The sequence below is a fragment of the Equus asinus genome, chromosome 20 (genome assembly GCF_041296235.1).
Source record: "Equus asinus isolate D_3611 breed Donkey chromosome 20, EquAss-T2T_v2, whole genome shotgun sequence".
Taxonomy (NCBI): domain Eukaryota; kingdom Metazoa; phylum Chordata; class Mammalia; order Perissodactyla; family Equidae; genus Equus; species Equus asinus.
In genome coordinates this window covers 75,249,935-75,270,696 of record NC_091809.1, presented here as the reverse complement: position 1 = coordinate 75,270,696, position 20,762 = coordinate 75,249,935, and the positions used below count along the sequence as shown (strand labels likewise).

The window sequence follows — 20,762 nt, the reverse complement described above, 5'->3', positions numbered from 1 at the left end:
ATTAACACGGGAGATCTAGAGGGTTTTTGCCTTCCCGAAGCCTCTTTGCTTTCCACTTACTTGAGTGGAGAAACATACAAATCATGATAAGGGACATATCAGGTGTCTGAATACAGGTCTAGGGAGCTCAGAGAAAGAATCAATCAACATTGACTTAGCAGATTAAAGATAGCCTCATAGTGGAATTGACATCTGAGTGCCCTCAAGATGAGTAGGAATCCTCATGGAAAGGGAGAAAAGGGAATGTCAGGTAGAAGAACTCACATAAGTAAAGGCCCAGAAACATGACCATTTAGGATCAAGTGGAGGAGCAGGGAGCAGTCCTGTGCAGCGATGGAGGAGTGAAAAAGGATGATGCTGGTGGGTGGTGGTGGGGTGAGTGAGAAGGGAGCATGGAGGTTAGCTGTGACCATATTGTGAAGGGAAAGAAGTTTTTGCACAGGCGTCTTGGGGTCATATCTTTTAGAAGGATAATTCCTAAAGCAATGTGGAAGGTGATTGGGAAGGGTAAGAAAAGGGGTATAGGGGCCAGCCCGGTGGCGTAGTTGTTGGGTTTGTGTGTTCCACTTCAGCAGCCCAAGGTTCACAGGTTTGGATCCAGGGTGCAGACCTACACACTGCTCATAAAGCCATGCTGTGGCAGCATCTAACATACAAAATGGAAGAAGATTGGCACAGATGTTAGCTCAGCAACAATCTTCCTCAAGCAAAAAGAGGAAAATTGGCAACAGATGTTAGCTCAGGGCTAATCTTCCTCACCAAAAAAGAAAAGGGGTATAGTATATACACATGTGTGTATGTGGGGGGAGGGCACTGTGTTTCCTTTTTTGAAATAGTCTTGGAGTAACTTCACTAACAATATAGGTAATTGAAGTATTTACAAGAATTAACTTCCCATATTGCTTAAGAAGAATTATTCTGGAAGTATCAGAAACACGATCTTTTTGAAAAAAAGAAAGAAAGAGAGAAAACAACGTCATTATTTTCTTCCTATTATTAATGTAATTCATGTTAATTTCAAAGTAAATATGTGATTAAAAATTGGATCATAAAAGATCGTAAAAATGAATCATAATCACACTACTAGAAAGAAACATTGTTGGCATGTGACTCTTCAAATGTGGCTTCATTCCCACCACCTAGAACAAGACATTGAAAAAGACTGATGATAGATAGAGTAATTCAGACAACTAGGGCCAAGCTCATTTCAAGCAGAAGTGAGTATAACAACTTTGGCCTTACTTCGCACAGTGAAACTTGCCAAGGAAGACATTTATTGCTACATTATGATAATTATAAATTATTTATAATTATTTCAAAAAGTATGCTAAGTACTATGAAAAGCACAGTTGGAAATGGTTTTATATTTGGCAGTACACACTTGTTTAGCACTTGTTTTCTGCTTTGGAGCAGAAAATGAAAAAGTGCAAGGAATAAAAATAAATCCTTTCAGTCTTCAATTACCTTCAAGTGGAAACTCAAGTAGTGAAGGATGTAAACTTTTATTCATTAGTTTAGCAGCTCTTTAAAAATACCAATTATATGTACAACACTAGAGATAGATTTGTCAGTGAACAAAATATAGATTTTGTACCTGCACACATGGAGCACACAATCCTATGTAGTTGAGCAAAATATTCTTTCTCCCTGCTCTCCGGAATAGAAATCACACCCATTTTTCAAGGTCTGGCTCTGTTCCCCCATTTCCATGAAGTATTCTTGCACTGTTCTGGCTCCTGCAGGTTTGTTCCTTCTCTGACATTCCATAGTTCTCAGAGATTATGCCATTATCAAACAATTTTGGTCCTATATCATCAGGAGCTGATCTCTATTAAAAGTATCAAAGTCCTTTCTCCTCAATAAGATAAAAAATTCCCTAAAGACAAAGACTTGAGATGGAGGTAAGGGCCAAATTTTCTGAATATCTAGTAATACTGTGCAATGTAGAATATTCTTGAAAACAACATTTGAATGTAACTGAAAAACTGATTTATTGGAGGCCTGGTTCTTAAACATACCAAAAAAGATACCCATAAAATTTGTCTTAGCATGGACGCTTTATAATACTGGAGCAAATGAAGGGGACTTGGTGAGAATTTCCTAATGGAACCTCAAGGCATACTCTTCTTCTCATTAGTTACTTTAAATTAGTTACTTAATGAAATTGTTCATTATTTCCTAAAGATGTTATATAATTTAAATGTCCCTAAATGACCTAAACAACAATCCAATCAGTTTTCTATTTCAAACAACAGTTAAATTGAGGTTCAGTTAAACATTAAGTTTGCAAAGAGGGAAAAAAGTTTGCTTGATGTTGCATTAACTCATTTCCAACTGATTTAAAGCTGTGACCCATTAGGATACAGTGAGACTATTAAAATAGGGAAGTCATTCTGGGAGTCTGATCTGTACTTCGACATTGTGAAATACGCCTGTGTTATTTGCAGATTTCTTCAGAAGCACTTTAAAAATTGATTTGTATGATTTATAAGACATGCTTTGAACAGGCATCTTGACAAAGTACAGCATAGTAGCTAAATTAAGTATATTGCTTAAATTGCAAAGTTGTAAGGAAGCATAAGAAAATTTATGCTGAGAGAACTAGGACATACTTGTCCTTTATTGTAACCTTTAAAGCTTGAAATCACTCTGTTCAAGATTACTGGAATGGTTATCTTCACTATCAAGAGCTTCTAATTGGTGTAACCGTAGTTCTGACCATCCTATCAGTCTACAGAATTGTTTGAGATAAGATTTTTCAGAAATGGGAAAATAGCCAGGGATATTTATATCATGTGCCAGGTTATGGTGAAGGGCATAGAGTTTGAGATGAAAAGAAAACAGCTGTCAAGAAAGTGGAAGAACCCTATGAAAAAGTTCTTACTCTATATGAAGTAGAATTTGTTCATCAAATTATCCTAACCCAGATCTTTTCATTTTTTTTGTTTTACAACGGATAATATAGGAGCCATGTATTCATTTGAGAAGACATATGTACTAATTTTTAAGAAGTAGAAAGACTTCTCAAAACCACCTGGAAAGAATATGTTCCCTTGTGTCATCATCCATCTTTGACAATCATACATCCTCTCTTCCCCAGCTCTCTGGCCATATCTGGCCTAGGCCAGGAGGAGAAAGCATTTAATACTTTTTTAAAAAAAAAATAACAAGTACAAATTCTAATTCTAAAGTCAGGCAAAGTGAAGGTAACATGCCAAAATACATGTGGTAGAATATTCTCTTTATTTTAACATAAAGCATGTGTTTGGCAACCATTAATGGTAAAATCTAAGATGTCGCAGGCAAGGTACAAACCTCAGTCTTCCAAACATCAACAGACTAGTTGACATTAAGAAAGAATCATCTGAAAAGTTCAGGGAAGCTCTTTATACCCACATGCACAAAGGCTCTCCCTTCATGGCATCTTGTGCTTTCATGTTCAGCTGTTTAATACTCCTCTCAGCCAGCCATGTGGACCAAAAGCAATTAACTACATTTCCTGAAGACAGAAAGCATATTCCTCTGTTTTTTTTAGAAAGTCTAGCCCACACTTGTGTGCTTAACTATGTTTCATTAACAAAGAAGCAATCTATATACAAACTCGCTACGAAATCAACCACACAATAGGTAACATCCCAGTTGTCTCATTGAGCCTCATTCTGATCACAGAAACAGATGTTGAAACAAACCAAAGAGCAGGGTATGGCTAATCCAATTTAGGATGTCTCATCAAGTCTCAGTTGGCTAATCTAGTTTATGACATCTCACCAAGTCTCAGGGTTTACAGTGATGTATTCCAAACAACGGAAAGGCGGAAAAAAAATCCACATCAAGGGCATCCAAAAACCATGTTAGTGTTAATAAGAGTTAATGCTGCAAGAAAAGAATATGGCCTACTGATCATGGTCTACTTCTGTAGATGAACTCTCCCCTCCTTGCTTCCTAAATCTTAATTGTTTATATAGTATCCATTGCTGACCAAAAGTATGTACCAGATAAGAATATAAATGAAATAAAGCCGATGCTAGTTGTTGTTTATTTGACTTTAGATTTCAAACAGGTCTTTCTAACTGTCTGATGTTTTCCTTGGAAGATTAAGGGTAACAAAGCCTCATGTCCTCTGAAGATGAAGCATCAATTTTTCACCATAGGTAGTTTTAAAAAAACATTGTTGGTGGTGACTGGTTACTACAGGAGTTCATAAATGCAGGTACACATCACACAGAAACATATCAGAACATTATAAGTTTGGGTTCTCACTGACCTTCAGGTTGGTATTGTGCTATAATCGTCACCGTCTGTCCAGCCCCCTTTAGCGCAGCAGCAGCCTGTTCATGGGATGCTCCACGGAGGTCAATGCCATTCACCTGAAAGAGAGAAGCCAGAGAATTTTGGTGTCTCGTAAGGCATATTATTCTGACAGACAGAGGAAAGTTTCCCCAAACTAAGAGGCTGTCTAAGATTATATCGCCTGCCTCAAAACTACTCATGTCCTATCCAGGCATTTGAGTGTTAACTTAGCAAGTTTCACATTCCTGATAACTTTTAGTTAGCAGACACATGAAATTTCATCTTCTGGTGTTTGTGCCATGGTCTGACTTGGTTGAAACTTTTCTATCTACCCATATCCACTAGGATTTTAGTGTCTGCTTTTAATATGCCTTTGTGAGTTTCCTAGATTTCTGGGGTAGATAGGAGCCTTCAGAATTATAGGGAAAACAGGATAATAAAGAGAGACACATGTAATGTACATAGAAAAGTATGTGCTGACAGATTAATATATTCAGATGAGGTTCTGGGGAGACTGTACGGCATGGGGCTGGCTTCCTGCCAAATCCCTCTCTGGTCATATGCCTATTCCTGTTGTCCTGAGCTTAGTTAGACAGCCCTGAGCCTTGTTCCGAAATAAACTTGACTGTCTCATTTCTCATGCACAATTCCAGAATGAATTCTGACAAAATGAAACAAAGAACACCAGGAGTTTATGTTGCTGGGGCTAACTCCCATTTTGGGGCCCACGCCAAAGAGAAACAGAGCAACTAAAAAACAAGCACAAAACTCTGCCAAGAGGGAAAAATCATTCTGAAGTCAAATTTAATGAGAAACAAAAGCTAAAGTGTTTCATGAATCAATTCAGTCTAAGTCAACCCAATGTAATTATTGAGTGCTTTCCAATGACAGGGATCTCTCTACCCCAGGAAAGGGATGGTGGGTAGGGAACAAAGGTGAATAAGAGAAGCCCCTGGGAAGCTTTTCTGCTTCAACTGAACACACGGTAGGTCCAGTTTTCTAATCTATACAGAGTTAGGTTTTTGCAGATGATATCAGAATTCTACTTCCTTTTATTTACAGGGAAGATAGCTATGGTCCATGAAGAAGAATAAAAGAACAGATGAGCTTATCTACACATAAAATAAAGACTTATCTTGCCTCTCATCAATCCTCTTTGACAATGATATTGGGTGGTGGGTGGAGGGTTAACCACTGTGTTTCCGTATCAGGCCTGGAACATCTGTAATCTTCAATTCCGCATCCCGGACATCTCATAATAACTTTGTTAGAGTCTCCAACAGAGTACTCACTGTTATAATTTTCCTTGCCTCTCCCCTGGCTCTCAAGTATGATGAACTCCTTACTAAAAGCATTGATCACACAGTAATTGAGAAGTTCATTGAGTTAGGCTTGGTGTGGCTGTGCCACTCACTACCTGAGTGACTGTCATATCACCTCTCTGAGCCTCAGTTTTCTCCTACCTCAGAGAGAAGGGACTGTAAGGCTCTCTGAGTCTAAAACTTTCTTTAACTATAAAATTCTAGATCTACTCCCTGGTAGGTGACCATTATTTCAGAGACTGTCTAAGCATTAATGAGTCAGAAGTCTGACTCAGAGAGCCGGAAGAGACAGGAAAAGTAATTTGATCTAGGCTCCTGCCTACAGGAAGCTGAATACACACACTTCACGGGCCAGACAATCTTTTGTCAAACAATCAGGGTTAGCTTTTTATTAAAAAATAATATATGATCGTGGTAAACAAATTCTAATGTTTCAGAAAGATATAAGAGGAAAAGTAAAAAGTCCCCTCACCATCTCCACTGTTAGCAGTTTCTTGTATACTTTTTAGAAATCTACTATATGCACATGCAAACACATGATTTTATCTCTACTCTGTTTCCTTCTCTCTATATTTTAATAGGTTAAAATACTATCACATTTTTATTTAAATGAATAGGATCATATCATATATATAATTCTACAACTTGCTTTTCTTTTTGCTTTTTATTTAACAATATCTCAGACACCTTCTGTATCAGCTCATATCATTCTACTCTATTAATGGAGTCTAGTATTCATGGTATAAATGTACCAGAATTTTCTCAATAAGATTTCTCTTAATGTGGTTAAGGCTGTTTATAGCTTTTTACTACTGCCAATGCTCATGACAGTGTTTCTGAAGGATAAATTCTCTGGAAATAGACTTCCTAGGTCAAAGGGCATATGCATTATTTGTTTCTTTTAATTTGCTATTGTACACTTTTAAATGATTATTTTTTCACTAAACAAACACAAACTAATAAAGAAGAAAACAAAAACCGGCCATATCTCATTGCTCAGATAATGCATCAATATCCAAAAATAAAATCAATATATGTACATGATGCACAGACCTGAAAATTAAAGCAATACAAAAAAGCATAAAAACAAAAGCCTCCTCTTCATTCTTGTTACACTCTCCAAAGGTAACTGGGTTGATGGCTTTTTCATACACTATCAAATATTTTTGTATTTTTGTATTCTTATATATACTACCAATTATTTAGCAGGTTTATAAAATATATAAATAATTTAAAAATTTTGTACCAATAAGATCGTATTTTACCCATTGTTTTATACTTTGATTTTTTCCTCTTACAAATACAGATGGTCCCTGACTTATGATGGTTCAACTTATGATTTTTAGACTGTAGGATGGTGTGAAATCAATACGCACTCAGTAGAAACCATGCTTTGAATTTTGAAGTTTGATCTTTTCCCGGGCTAGTGATCTGTGGTACAACACTCTCTTATGATGCTGGGCTGTGGCAGCGAGCTGCAGATCCCAGTCAGCCATGTGACCACAAGGGTAAATAACTGACACACTTACAACCATTTTGTACCCACACAACCATTCTGTTTTTCACTTTCAGTGTAGTATTCAATAAATTACATGAGATATTCAACACTTTATTATAAAATAGGCTTTGTGTTAGATGATTTTTCCCAGCTGTAGGCTAACATCAGTGTTCTGAGCACATTTAGGCAAGCTAGGCTAAGCTATGATATTTGGTAGGTTAGATATATTAAATGCTTGTTCAACTTCTGATATTTTCAACTTCTGGTGGGTTTTTTGGATATAACCTCAGCATAAGTCAAGGAAGATCTATATATTTTAGACAGCTTTGTTCATTCACATATTCTTATAAACACCTTTTTATATGTTCATTGGTTATTCACATTTCTTTTTACATAAGACGCTCATTAACTTATTTTACCTATTTTTTGTTTGGATAGTTTGCTTAAGTTTACCTGCATATTAAGAATATTAGTGCTCCTTTTAGATAACCATTGCTAGTTTGTTATGTAGTTTGCTATTTGTATTTTGTATTATTGTATTTAACTAATCCCTTGTATGCCATTTCTTGCCATACAGAGTTTAAAATGTTTCATATACTCATATTTATCACTTTCTTCTTTTTTAACTTTTGAGTTATGTATCATATCTTCCCCTCTCGAATATATTTAACAAATTACCCATGTTTTCTTCCAGTACAACCATAGTTTAATTTTTAGCCATTTAATCTTTGATCTTTTTGAATATATTTTGGGGTTTGTTGTGAGAACAAGGTGAACGGCCACCCTTTCTTGGACCTTCCCTTTATAGCATCAAATTTCTACATCTTTCAATATTATAGTCATCCTCTAAATTTTTCACAGTTAGTGCACAAATCCTGAATCCTGAGTCCACCAGTTAAACCTAAGTAATTTGAGAAAGTCTTTTAGCTTCTTTTAACCTCAGCTTCCTTACCTGTATAATGGGTATAATACCTATCTACCTATCAGGGCTATTGCATAACTAAATGATACAGTATTTATAAAGCCCCTACCACAGAGCCTGGTACAAACAGACATTCAGAAAATAGTATCTATTATTGTTGTCAGTATTTCATCAAAGAGCTGTGATCATAAGTGATGAAATAAAATCTAATGGAAATTAACCAAAGCAGAAAATAATATATAAATTACTTCATGTTTTCTGTTCATTTGTTTGTGGTTTTAGGAACACAGAATTTCAGCAGTGGAAGAGCCCTAGAAACTTATTCATCTAGCGCTTACATATTAGAGATGATCTCATGGGGCAAGGGACTTGCCCCAAGTTGTTTCAGAATTAGCACAGGATTAGGACCCTCCTGGAGCTCTCTTGCCCAGCCAGCCTTCATTCCACTGCAGCAGACATGCCCTACTATGTGTGTTTGCTTCCATTGGGCCAGTAATAACCAGATCTTGTTCATCTTAGGCCTAATTCTACATGAGTCTCTACATTTGTGCAGCAGTTAATGCTGGTGTTATCTGAAACAATATTCCAAACAATTGCTCACGTTTCTGTTGATTTTCCTCCCGGTTTTAGCACTTTCTCTTCTAGTCTTTCAAACTTTTCAAGGTCACTTTTTTTTCTTTTTCTTTCTTTTTTTTTTGGTGAGGAAGATTCACCCTGAGCTAACATCTGTGCCAATCTGCCTCTACTTTGTATGTGGGATGCCTCCACAGCATGGCTGATGAGTGGAGCAGATCTGCGCCCAGGATCTGAACCTGTGAATCCAGGCTGCCAAAGCAGAGCACAAGGAACTTTAACCACTTGGCCATGGTGCCAGCCCTTCAAGGTCAGTTTGATTCTTATTTCTATCCCTGAGATTTCAGTTTTTATCAGTAATCTATGCTCAAATAACATTTTCAAAGGCATTCAAAAACAGTTTGCATCATTGTAGTGACATTTTAAAATACCAAGTGTGACACAGCCTCATATATTTATTATTTCTCTTTTGCTGCTTCAGTTTGAATTTCCTCTTCTTGAAGCATGGGCTGGGAATTGGATGCCATTAACTATTATTGAGATTAATAATGATAATCATTCTTAAAATTCATTGAGTATTGGACATGCTCGCATATATAGGAGATATCTATCTCCTTACTGAAGGTTAAACAGTTAGAAAGAGGCTAAGGATTTTAAACAATCTAACTAAAACTCCTGAGCTCTTAACTACCAACTCCTACTGTTCTTCCTTTAATATCCTGTCCAATCCCGAGGGTCTATGCCGACAAGATTCCAATTCTGAAACTTGCCTTTTAAGCTTCTGAGACTGACAGCACATGATTGTGTGTGGCACACTGGTTAGCTCTGCCATGGTCCCAAGCAACGTGGTTTAGACATAACGGCCCAACTTATAATGATCAGATCATGTAGGGCTGAAACTAAAGGCTTTGGGCAGGGGAGAAAATTCTATCTATTGCTACCTCCTTGTGTATACAACTGTCACTGGATGATAAAAAAATTAAATTCCATATATTATGACATCCTTTTCACAACCACGTTGGTGACAGAGAGAAATTTTAGCACTTCTAGTTGATTCAGGTAGTTGTAGGTTTTTCCCAGATGCTAATGTGAAGATGAATGGTGTACCACGTCCAGGATCGACATTTTTTCTTCTTGTTTTTAAAAGATGAGCATTACATTTGCTACTTCAGCCACCAGGGCCCCTGGCCTAGGGCTCCAGGGCTTCCCTGAATAAATGTCTTTGTGTTGTCTAGAAATATCTATATATTTCTTAGAATTATAGAATGGATGATATCAGAATCAGAGAATTTCAGAAATAGGAGAGACTTTGTGATTGTCTTCAACCCCTGATGTATACCTTTAAGCTGTTCGGCCACATTATTCTTATGCCCTTGTCCTGTTCCATGTTGATTTTTTTCATTTCTCTGATTCGGGCATTTCTTTATCCTTGTGCATGCTCTTTTCCCTATCTAAAACATAATTTTTATCCCTTCCTCACGTGGAAAACTTCTCCTAGTCCTTAAAGATTCAGTCTGAACTGAATTGTGAAATGTGGTTACTTGTGAGCTCCTAAAGATAGGAGCTTGTCTTAGTGGAACTTGTGTCCCTAGCACAGTGCCTGGCAAACAGTAGGTGCATAATAACTGAAGAGGTGAGCGAGTGAATAAGCAAATAAATAAGTGAATAATATACTCTCCCTACATTATCCTTGGCAAATGGTCATTCAAGTTTATTTGACACTGGTGTCACACTGATGAAGAACTCACACTGTCTTTCAGGGAAATCCACTTATGGTCAAGTCTAGTGATAAAAAAAAAGTTCTTTGTGTTGAATTTAAATCATCTTCCTGGTACTTTCCACCTCTGTGTTGTAGTTTTGCCCTCTAAGGGCTCATAGAATACTTCTTCTTTTCTATGAATTCTTCTTTTACATAGTCTTCTTTCTAATATTTGAAGGCAGTTTTCTCTTTTCCAGGTTAAATGACCTCGCTCTCTTCCCTAATCCTCCATATCATTCTCACCAAGTGACCATTTGCCTCTGCTTGCATACCTCCAGGGACAGAGAACTCTCTCCTTCTCTAGTCTGTCCATTTCATTTTGGGATGGCTCTTATAATTGATTTTTCTACCACCTTGATATTATTTAATAAGTCATCAGAGACTCAGCTGAGTGTACATGAAGTCAATTATGGCAACACAGATGCTCATTTATGACTATTATCCTGTAGTATGCACATAGTGTAGTACCTAGAGCTGAACACAGTGCTGATACAAATTTTTAAAAATATCCATTTTAGTCATTTTGTTTTCCAATTTAAGGAAAAAGTGAACTAGTGTGACACATAACCATGGTCAAGCAATTTACCATTCAGCAGAGGACAATGACAGGCAAACACATAATTAATGACCAGGTAGTAAGTGCTATGACAGAAAAAAGTCAGAATGCTCTGGGACTCAGAGAAGGGGCCCCTAATGAATTAGGAGGAGATATAAGAAGGTTTTCTGAAGGAGGTGACATCAGAAGGAGATCTGAGTGAGTTATCCGGGTGAGGTTGCTGGGGGGCACCCACAGAAGGCTGTGGAGAAAGGGGTGGGCAGAGGAGTAGCAAGAGTATTCCAGGCACAGAGGCAGGCACAAACGAAGGTCTGGAGGTGAGGGAGGGTCTGGCGCATCTGAAGAAAGGAAAGAAAGCAGTTGTTACTGAAGGGCAGAGACGGGGGAAAGGAGAATGGGAAAGAGGTGAGAGATGGGGCAGGAGAAATGAAGGTGATGAAGATGAGGAGGATGATGATGATGGTGACGAATGATGACGGTGGTGGTGACAGCTGACATGTGTGCACTTACTCCGTGGCAGGCACTGTTCTAAGCATTTCCTACACATTAATTCCCTTAACCCTCACAACAGCTCTACGAAGTAAGAACACACAACAATGCTCATTTTATAGAAGAGGACACTGGGGCACAGACAGATTAAATAACTTGTCCAAGGTTCCACTTCTAACATATGGCAAAGCCAGGAATCAAACCCAGACAATCTGGTTTAAGAGTCTGGACATATTACTGCCTCTCAAAGATCTGGCACTAAAGGGCATGATAAGCCATTTTAGTGAATTTGAAGTTTATCTTGACAGCAACAGGGAGCAGTTTCTCAGATTAGAATGGAGAAATATTATTTTACCATCACCCTGTACCCCAGGAGTGTTTACAGCTAGAGAAAATGCAGGGAATATGCCAGAGGCATGTGTTATCGCCAGCCTGGCCCTGCTAGGAGCCTCCCAAGTTGAATTAATCTCTTTGGAGATGCTTCTCAGAAGGCAGCACCACTGCTCCTGGATTCTGAAGTTTTCCATCCCAGATCATGTCATCTGCCTGCTCTGAAAACAGTGTCATGAGATGAACACTGGGTTTAGACTCAGGAAGGTCAAGATTCAAATCTTGGTCCCAGCACTTACCAACTCCTCTATGACCTTAACACCTTTGAGCCTCAGTTTCCTGATATGCAACATAAGAGATTAACCCTTATTTTGCTGGGTTGTTGTCAGGATGATTAGAGATAATGCAAATAAAGTACTTAATCAATGGTTGCTATTTGTATTACAGCATATCCATTATCTATGAAACCTGGACTTTAAAATGGCTTTTATCAGCAATAATAAAACCAAAGAATAGATTTGGTATAAGATTGTCTTGGAATAGAGTAGCTAAGAACTACAACCTTAACTGAATTATTAATTGTGAAAAAGGGGCCAGTGGGAAAGGGCTAGATAATTGGCACCAGATTTCAATTATAATTAGTCAAGTGCATAACACAGGGGACTGTTTCATGCAAATTATTTCACAATTGGGGGTCTGGCTGGTATGTGGGAGGGGGCGCAGGGAAGAAACTGGGGAAGAATCCAAACTATTTCTACTTTGAGAGAATAGGGATATTAAGATGAGTAGATGTATGACCAGTGAATTAAATAAATGTAGAAAGCTCCATCTTTTCTCAAGAGGGAAAAAAAATCTGTTTTATTTTCCCGAAGTGATGCGATATAGTGAGGTGGAAATTTGGGTTCAGTTGCTAACTCTACCACTGAGTTACTCAGGTCAGTCAATGATTTGCTGCAGAAAATGGAAGGTGCTGGACCCCACCACCTCTAAGTCCCCTGTGATTGGAAATTCAATGATTTCCACCCCTTAAAAATAACATCTCAAAAGTATTTTAAAGTTAGTAAAGTGTTTTCTCACTTTACATTTTTTACCAAATGAAGTGATAAGCAAAGATAATAAAAGCATTCACATGTATTAAGTGGTCCTTATCATATACTTGTGAAGGAGGCAAGGAAACTATAAATATCCCTTTTAATCTTGAATTGTGAGCAGGCTCGTGTGGCTGGCGTAGAGCGTGGAGAGAGAGAGAGGAGGAAAATGGTGCCAGCAGCAGTGGACCTTGAATGCCAGGTTAAGAAGTTTTGTCAATAGGTGGCCAGGGGAGGTTTTTACACAGGCATTTAACACAATTTGACTTGTGTTCAGTGAAAAGTTGGGGTTGAAGAACGGAATGATCAAAAATAGGATACCCAGATGAGAGACTACTGCAATATTACAAATGGTAGATGATCAAGGCCTGAATTAGAAAAATGAGAATGGAATTGAGGGTAGGTAATGGGGCATAGACTTGAGAGAGGACACAGAGAGAGGTTCTATATAGCTATTCTCTTCAAATACTTCTGGGAACCAAATTGAGTTTGAATAATATTTATAGTGTTGAATGGATTAGAAATGGGAGATGAGAAAGGTGATTAGAGGGGTGATCATACCATCAATCTAAATGGAAACACAGAGTGGAAAGTGGGTTTGGACCAGAGGATAATGCATTTTGTTTTAGATGTGTTGAATTTGGTGTGTCTCGTGGCATCTACAATTTTGCAGGCAGTTGGAAAATATCTATCTGCAGCTTAGAGAAATAGTTAATGTTAATAATCATTTTAGTCTTAGTATTCCTGAGATCAGTACCCTGATCTGAGTAGACCCAGATGTAGAAGAGGTTGGCTGTACAAAATGGGGATAAGAGTACCCATTTCATAGAGTTGTTGTAAGGTTAAATTCATTAGTACATGTGAAACACTTAGGGCAGTGCCTGGTATATAGCACGGTATATAGCAAGGGCATGTAATTATTAGCTACTTTTCACCCCTTTCCTGACACACACAATGTACGAGGATGACTTGGGCTAGTATAAAATTATCTCAATAAAGACTCAGTAGACCAAGCAGAAGTGCTAGGGTTACAGGCATTGAAAAAGGAAGCATGATGCTCCGGAAAGCACTGTCCTAGGAGTTAGGAGTCCCGAGTTTCAGTCCCATCTTGCTGTTAGCGTATGTCACTTTTGGAAGTCCCTTTACCTCCCTGGGCCTCAGTTTCTTCATCTAGAACGAAAGCCTCATGCTAAATATCTGAGGTCCCTTCCAGTGCTTATAAACAAATATATTCTATGCTCAATATGTATTTTGTTGACAACTTGAGAAAAACAAACAATTCATTCAGTGTTAAACTTTTCAAATGCCCTCCAGCACGTCTCAGAGTGAATGAACTATAAATCGCATTTGAAGTGGAAATTTCTAATTAAGTTTCCCGTTCATCCTGGAGGCTGTTGCACTTGGTGGAGAGTGATAACATTTCTGACAGCAGCTGCATGAAAGCTCAAGACCAGAATCCTCCTGGAGCAGGGGCAAAATGTCCTGATACCGGATATTTACATGTCTTAGCAGTAAAAATGAACAATCCTTTTAAATTTGGCTTGCTGATGCAAAAATAGGCATATACTGAAAAAAAAAAGAAACAAAAACTTTAAAAATGTTTTGGTTTACCAGGGCATTTGTAGACAGCCAATCATTTTAAAGTCTTCAATTGAAAATGATAAGGTATAATTTGGCCATCCAAACCCAACTTACTATAGATGAAAAGACAGTAAATAACTTTTAGGATTCATGTGTTTTGAGTAACAAGGTAACCATAAGAATATGTAAACAAAAACAGTTAAAACCTTATACTATACAAATACAGGATGATACTAGTATCTCTGATTTTTCTCTTAACTCCAGAATTGTAAATCTACCTGCTTAGTTGACATCTCCAGTTGGATTTCCAAGATTTTTCGAACTCATCATACTCAAAATCGTTTATTTTCTCCCAAACCTATTTCTGGGGAACTTTTCTACCATTAGCAAATAGTAATACCACCACCCACTACTCAAACCACTCAACCAAGAACCTACAGGCCAAACTAATTCTCTTTCCCTCTCACCTCCCCATGTAATCTATCAGCATGTCTGTTTACTCTAGTTCTAAGCCAAATTTCAATTCCATCCCCTTTTCTCCAACTCCACCCTGCTTCCCCTTGGTCAAGCCACCCTTTCTCTTGCGTATACTGCATTAGACTCTTGATTGAGCTCCCTGCTCTCATTCTGGTTCCCCCACCCTTCTCTATCCATTTTTGATCCAACAGTCAGAATGATCTTTTCAAAATGTATATCAGATCATGCCTCTCTCCTCCTAAATTTTTTCCACTGGTTTCTTGCTGTACTTTGAATACAATCCAAACTCCTCACCCTGATCTTGACCCATCCTTCCGATTCCATCTCATTCCATTCTTTGCCTCCCTCACTGTGGCATAGGCACAAGGACCTCCATTCTGCTTCACCTAAATCCCAGTTCTCTCCAGCCTGAGGGCACTTGTGCCAGCTGTCTTTCAGACTGTAGTGCTCTTCCCTAGTTCTTTGCACATTTGATTCCTTATTTTCATGAGTCTCAGCTTAATGGCCAATTCCTCAGAGAGTTCATTGCTGCCTACCCTATTGAAAATAGCCTTCCAGTCTATCTTTAGCATCCTCCTTTAATTTCTAACAGAACTTAGGCCTACTTGATATTTCGTTTGTTTGTTATCTCATCCACCCCAAGAAAAGCTTCCTATGAATAGGGACTTTATCTCTTTACCTCCATACCTCTAATACCTAGAACACTACATAGATACTTAATGATATTTCTTGAATTAATAAATGAGTGTAACTATTAGATCACATAATTTTATTTAAATCATTAAAATTTATTTGACATTTGTCTATTGCATACTTATTATAAGCCAGGTACTGATCAGAATCCTTTTCAGAAGGAATTCGTCATCTAGGGAGAGAATGGTTGATTAAATTGGACTCACTCAATCAGAATCTTTGAGGGTGGGGCCCAAGCATCATTATTTTTAAAAGCTCTCTAATGACAGATGATCAATCAGATGTGGTACCTCTTGTGGAGATGTAGCTCTTTGTTCTCCTCTGTACTCTCACTGGTCCTTCATTCATGATATACGCGTTGATTTCAATCTCAAAATGTGCTACGACTGTTGGTTTACAAACTCTCTGGCCCTTTGGGGCTCTATCATCAATTAAGACTTGCCAGAATGGCTCAGGAACTTTCTTTATGGTATACTTTGAAAGGGAATACATGGACATGAAAAAACAGTAACCCATACAACCCACAAAAGACCTGTTCTCTTCATTCCAGGGCTCTGTCCTCCATATTGTGCTTTGTGCATGGGTCTCTGTTGATACAAGTGTCTCTCAGAACTGTGAGGCTATAGGTATCATGGTGGAGGTATCCCTGAAACCCCATCCTATGTCTCAGTGCCCTTGAAAACATTGTTGCTAAGGAATCACTCAGTTTCACATCATGCAGGTCTCAAAATTGCTCAGGCAAAGGACCACACTTGGGGGTGTGAGGCTAAATTCTTGCCCTCAAAGATTTGCTTCCCACCTCACCCTCTGAGCACTCCAGCCTGGGATGGGATGTGTGTGTGCTTCCAGGCTGACAGATCCCCTTAGGTTAGGGTCAAATTGGAGCTGAGGTCTTTTCTTGAGAGATGGTGGTAATAAAAGCAACCTTTTGAGTTTGCTCAACGTGTGTTCCCCTTTGAAATCAGTGGACTGAATGAAAATGCTCAATTATTTTTTAAAAAATTAGTTTTCTGTGTTCCTGATATTAAATTATCATTAATTTAATGTACTGTTAAAATACCATCAACAGGGAATTGATTAAATAAATTATGAAACATCTGTATAATGGATCACTATACAGCCATTAAAAGCAATGGCATACATGTCTAACATTCTGATACTGAAAAATATCCATCATATATTGCTAAATTAAAAAAAAACATTTTGAAAAACTTTATGTATCTATAACTCCAGTTGTTTAAAAGAAAATAGAAAAGGATATATGATCTTATAGAGAATGTCTGAAAGGTTATACAACCAAATGCTAAGAGAAATTTCAAAGGGCTATGGTGCTGAGGCGGGGGTAGAGGAGAAATGCTGAAGAGGGGAGAAGGGATTATATCTCATTTTATAGCCTTTAGTAGTATCTGAATAATTTTTAAGTGAACATATATTGCCATGACAGTTTGAAAAGTTATATAAAACAAGTTTTAACTATTGAATTTGAAGTTAGCGTTACTTTGACCATACAAAACAAAAAAGGCTGCCAAGGCAAATTAAAAATACAGTAGTGTTTACAGGAAAACTGAGTAAATTTGAATAATTAAATTTTCAAGCATTACATAAATCCCTTCAATAGATATTTACTGAGTGCCTTCTTTGTGGCAGTTATTGTGCTGAGTTTTGGGGATGCTGGTGAAGAAAGCAACAGATGTGCCCTCAGTAACTTAGAATCTAACAGTAGTTCTTAGCAGGGTATGGAAATGTTGGGGAGAGGGAGGTAATTTTTGATCTTAAAATGTCGGAATTTGGGGTCCACATTGGCGCTAATTGCGCAAAGCCGTCATGTTCAATGTCCTGCAAACTGTGGCACAGTCATACACAGTGAAAAACTATCCTTCTAAAAATGCAATAGGACCTGCCATGAGAAATAATGGATCAAAACCCGTTTTCACATAAATATGCTAATTCCAAAGGAAGTTTAACAAGATAATAGTTTAGGTGAAACAGGTTATTTATTTTTCCCCCTGCATGGTTGGCCTTGTTTTTAAGCATATAATCAGTTTTAAACGAAAGAAAAAACTGTCTCTAGACATACCTATCAAATGGTCCATTCCTAAAGCATTTGAAAGGCTCGAGTAGGAATAAGGTGCTAATGGAATTGTCTTGGTCAAAATCCATTAATGCAAAGCCTAAACTCTGGCTACTGCACGCAGGACTCATCTGATGTTTGTTTCACTATAGCTCCTCAGGATAATGACATTGTTTTGTGTTCGAGCTTATGTGTGTCTTGGCATGTGTGTTGTCCATAATTACATCTTGGCATTTCTCCTACTTACTCCTCACCTAAAAATAGGGTCATCATCTCACTGACTAAAAACTCCCAGGAAACAGATTTTCTGAGCTCAGGACTCTTAAATCTTCAGTTTCCATTTGTTTCATCAGTCAAATCAAGAGGAGGAGATCTGAACAGACACAAATGCTAAAAATCGATTTGTATTTACCATTATTGTTGAGAAATGATATTTATTAGTCTATTTTCCCATCAAAATATTTGACTTTTGTTCTTTCTTTTCTAATTTGCTACCCTAGCCCTAAGTCTTGATCTAGTCTATTGCAACGGATCCCCCCTCCCAACTACTTATTTTGAAAAATTTCCAACTACAGAAAAATTGAAAGAACAGTACAATGAAAATCCGTAAAATTTTCATCAAGACTCAACAGTTGCTAATATTTTGGCACATTTATTCTCCCTCCCTCCTTCTCTCTTTCTCTGCCTATTTCTCTCTCTCTCAATCTCACTCTCTCTCTCTCTCAGAAGAGACACACACATAAACACTCACACTTCTCTTTCTGAACCATTTGAAATACGTGGCAGACATGAGACCACTTCCAATCTAACATATCAGCAAAGCATCTCCTCATTGTAAAGATATTTCATATATAATCATATTACCATTATTACACACAAAAAAGCTAGTAATATTCTATACCATCCAATATACTGTACCTATTCAAATTTTCTCAATTGTCCTCAAAATGTTTTTTATATATTTTTTTCTTCAATTCAGGATCGAATCAAGATTTGCTCATTGTATTTGGTGGTTATTATGTCTTTAGTCATTATTAATCTAAAATGCTACCTTCTTTTTTCTTTAATGACATTAACTTTTTTCTTTCTTTCTTTTTTAAAGAGTTCAGGCCAGATGCTTATAGGCTGTTCCACATTTTGGATTTGTCTAATTGCTTCTTCCTGATCAGAATCAGGTCAAACATTTTTAGCAAAATCTAGTGAGTAATATCATGTACTTCTTACTGTATCACATTAGGAGAACCAAAATATGAGACTGTCTCACTATTGCTGAAACTAAGTTTGGTCACGTGGTTAAGGACCATCAGATTGCTTCATTCTAAAGCCACCTTTAGAATGGAACTTTGTAAATAACAAATCTGTGGGGTAGTTTTTGAGACAATGTGAATATCCTTTTTCCCAATAAACTTTCATCTCAATTTTTTTTTAGCATCTACTGACTATCCTTGCCTGAAACAATTATTTTATTGAGGGTTGGAAAATGATGATTTTCTAATTCTCTATTTCTTCTAGAATCATTAGCTGGTATCTTCTGTGCAGAAGAATTTTCCCTTTGTTCTCTCTGTCTATGAGTATCATTATGGACTTCTGTTTTTTAATTTATCAAGATTTTATAATTCACTATTGTGCAGTAGACTTCTAATTGATCTGCAGGCCTTCCTCTAAACTCTGTCTCTTTCTCCCCCACTAATTCTCTCTCTTCTCTCTACTCCCACCACTTTGACAGTCATCTTATATATCATGGCCAATCTACATTTCTCTAAATACTGCTTTTCACATTTTACACTTGATGCAGATGCTTATATTCTTCTTCTATGCTCCTCACTGCTTGTAGGTTATGAGAAAATTTCTTATCCTCCCCTTTAAGGCCTTCCATAATCTGGCTTTTATTACATCCTTCTCTAGCATCCTAAGACCATAGACTTCTCTAATGTGAAGGAACATTAGATTGGTTCCTGTCCAATCTTCCCATCTCACAGGTGAGAAGACTGAGGCCCAGAGAATGAAGTCACTTGCCAGGGTCATGCGGTGTATTTGTGGCAGAGTCCAGATGAGAGTGCTAGTGTTCTGTCCCTTATATTACATATCTCCTCTCCTAAGAAAACCCTCTGCTGCAGCTAGAAGCTTCGGACACATCCCTATTCCAATAAGATTCCTATGGGTCTCTTCCTTTTTCCTGTCCCGCTTCCTGTTTCCTAGGAGTCTCTGAAGTCTGGATCTTCCTTCATGTCCAGGTCAAGGTCTACTTTCCCAGACCTCCTGTTGACAGTCTTGCCACTCACTTGGCCATCAGCCTCACAATCTGGCAGCATTACATAAATTTTCATGCTCCTTTAGTGTTTTATCATTATTTTTTAAGGTATATAAATAATTATATACCTTAAGGTATATGAGTAATTCAAGCTAATTTTAAATAATTAAAACTATAGAGAAGAACAGCAAGTAAATGGAATATCTCCTTCTTTCTACTCTAAGCTTCAGGTAACCACTGATAATAAGTTGAATACATAACTTCCTATACATTTCTCCACACATATATAAGTAATATCCCCAGCTATATTCCTGATGTCTAGAATAGTAACTGATACATGTAAGTGAATGAATAGGTGCAAAAGCATTTAACTGCATATATATTGTTTTTAAAAGTAGACCATATGACACAGTGTCGTGTAATTTGCTTTACTTTTTTGTGAATAAATGTCACTAACTAGACTGTAAGTCTCATGAGGGCAGTCCCAGCCATTGGTTTAGTCCTCTTGTATTCTTAGGATGTGGCCCCAATTCCCTCCCTCATAAACTATTATTGAGGGTGATTGCAATTATGTGTGCCTGATGAATGTCTTCCTCTACTCTGAAGAGGCCTAAAGGTTCACAAAGACTCCTATTCCTCTAAAAAAGCATTATTAATCAGCTGACCAAGGATTCAGTGGCCAATTCTAGTGGCTAAAAATGAAAAGAAGACAAATTAGAAAAGAAAGTGATGAGAGGAGAACTAATGGAGGAGATATGCAGGACCCTGAAAAGGAGGCAATTGGCTGCTCTAAAGGGCGGGGTTCTTGTATGATTTCACTCATATGTGGAATATATACAAAGGCAGAGATAAGGAGAACAGA

The 20,762-nt window shown here is 37.6% G+C and overlaps 1 protein-coding gene across 30 annotated transcripts in view; it reads right to left on the bottom strand.

Annotated features, from left to right (window-relative positions):
- The window catches only part of DLG2 (discs large MAGUK scaffold protein 2), a 1,809,506-nt gene that overhangs the window by 290,684 nt on the left and 1,498,060 nt on the right, over window positions 1-20,762 (bottom strand). For all 30 annotated transcript variants that reach the window (XM_044753763.2, XM_070490530.1, XM_070490528.1 and 27 more), the window contains one exon: window positions 4,265-4,367. In XM_044753763.2, coding sequence (XP_044609698.1) covers window positions 4,265-4,367 — 103 coding nt within the window. The remainder of the gene's footprint in view (window positions 1-4,264; window positions 4,368-20,762) is intronic.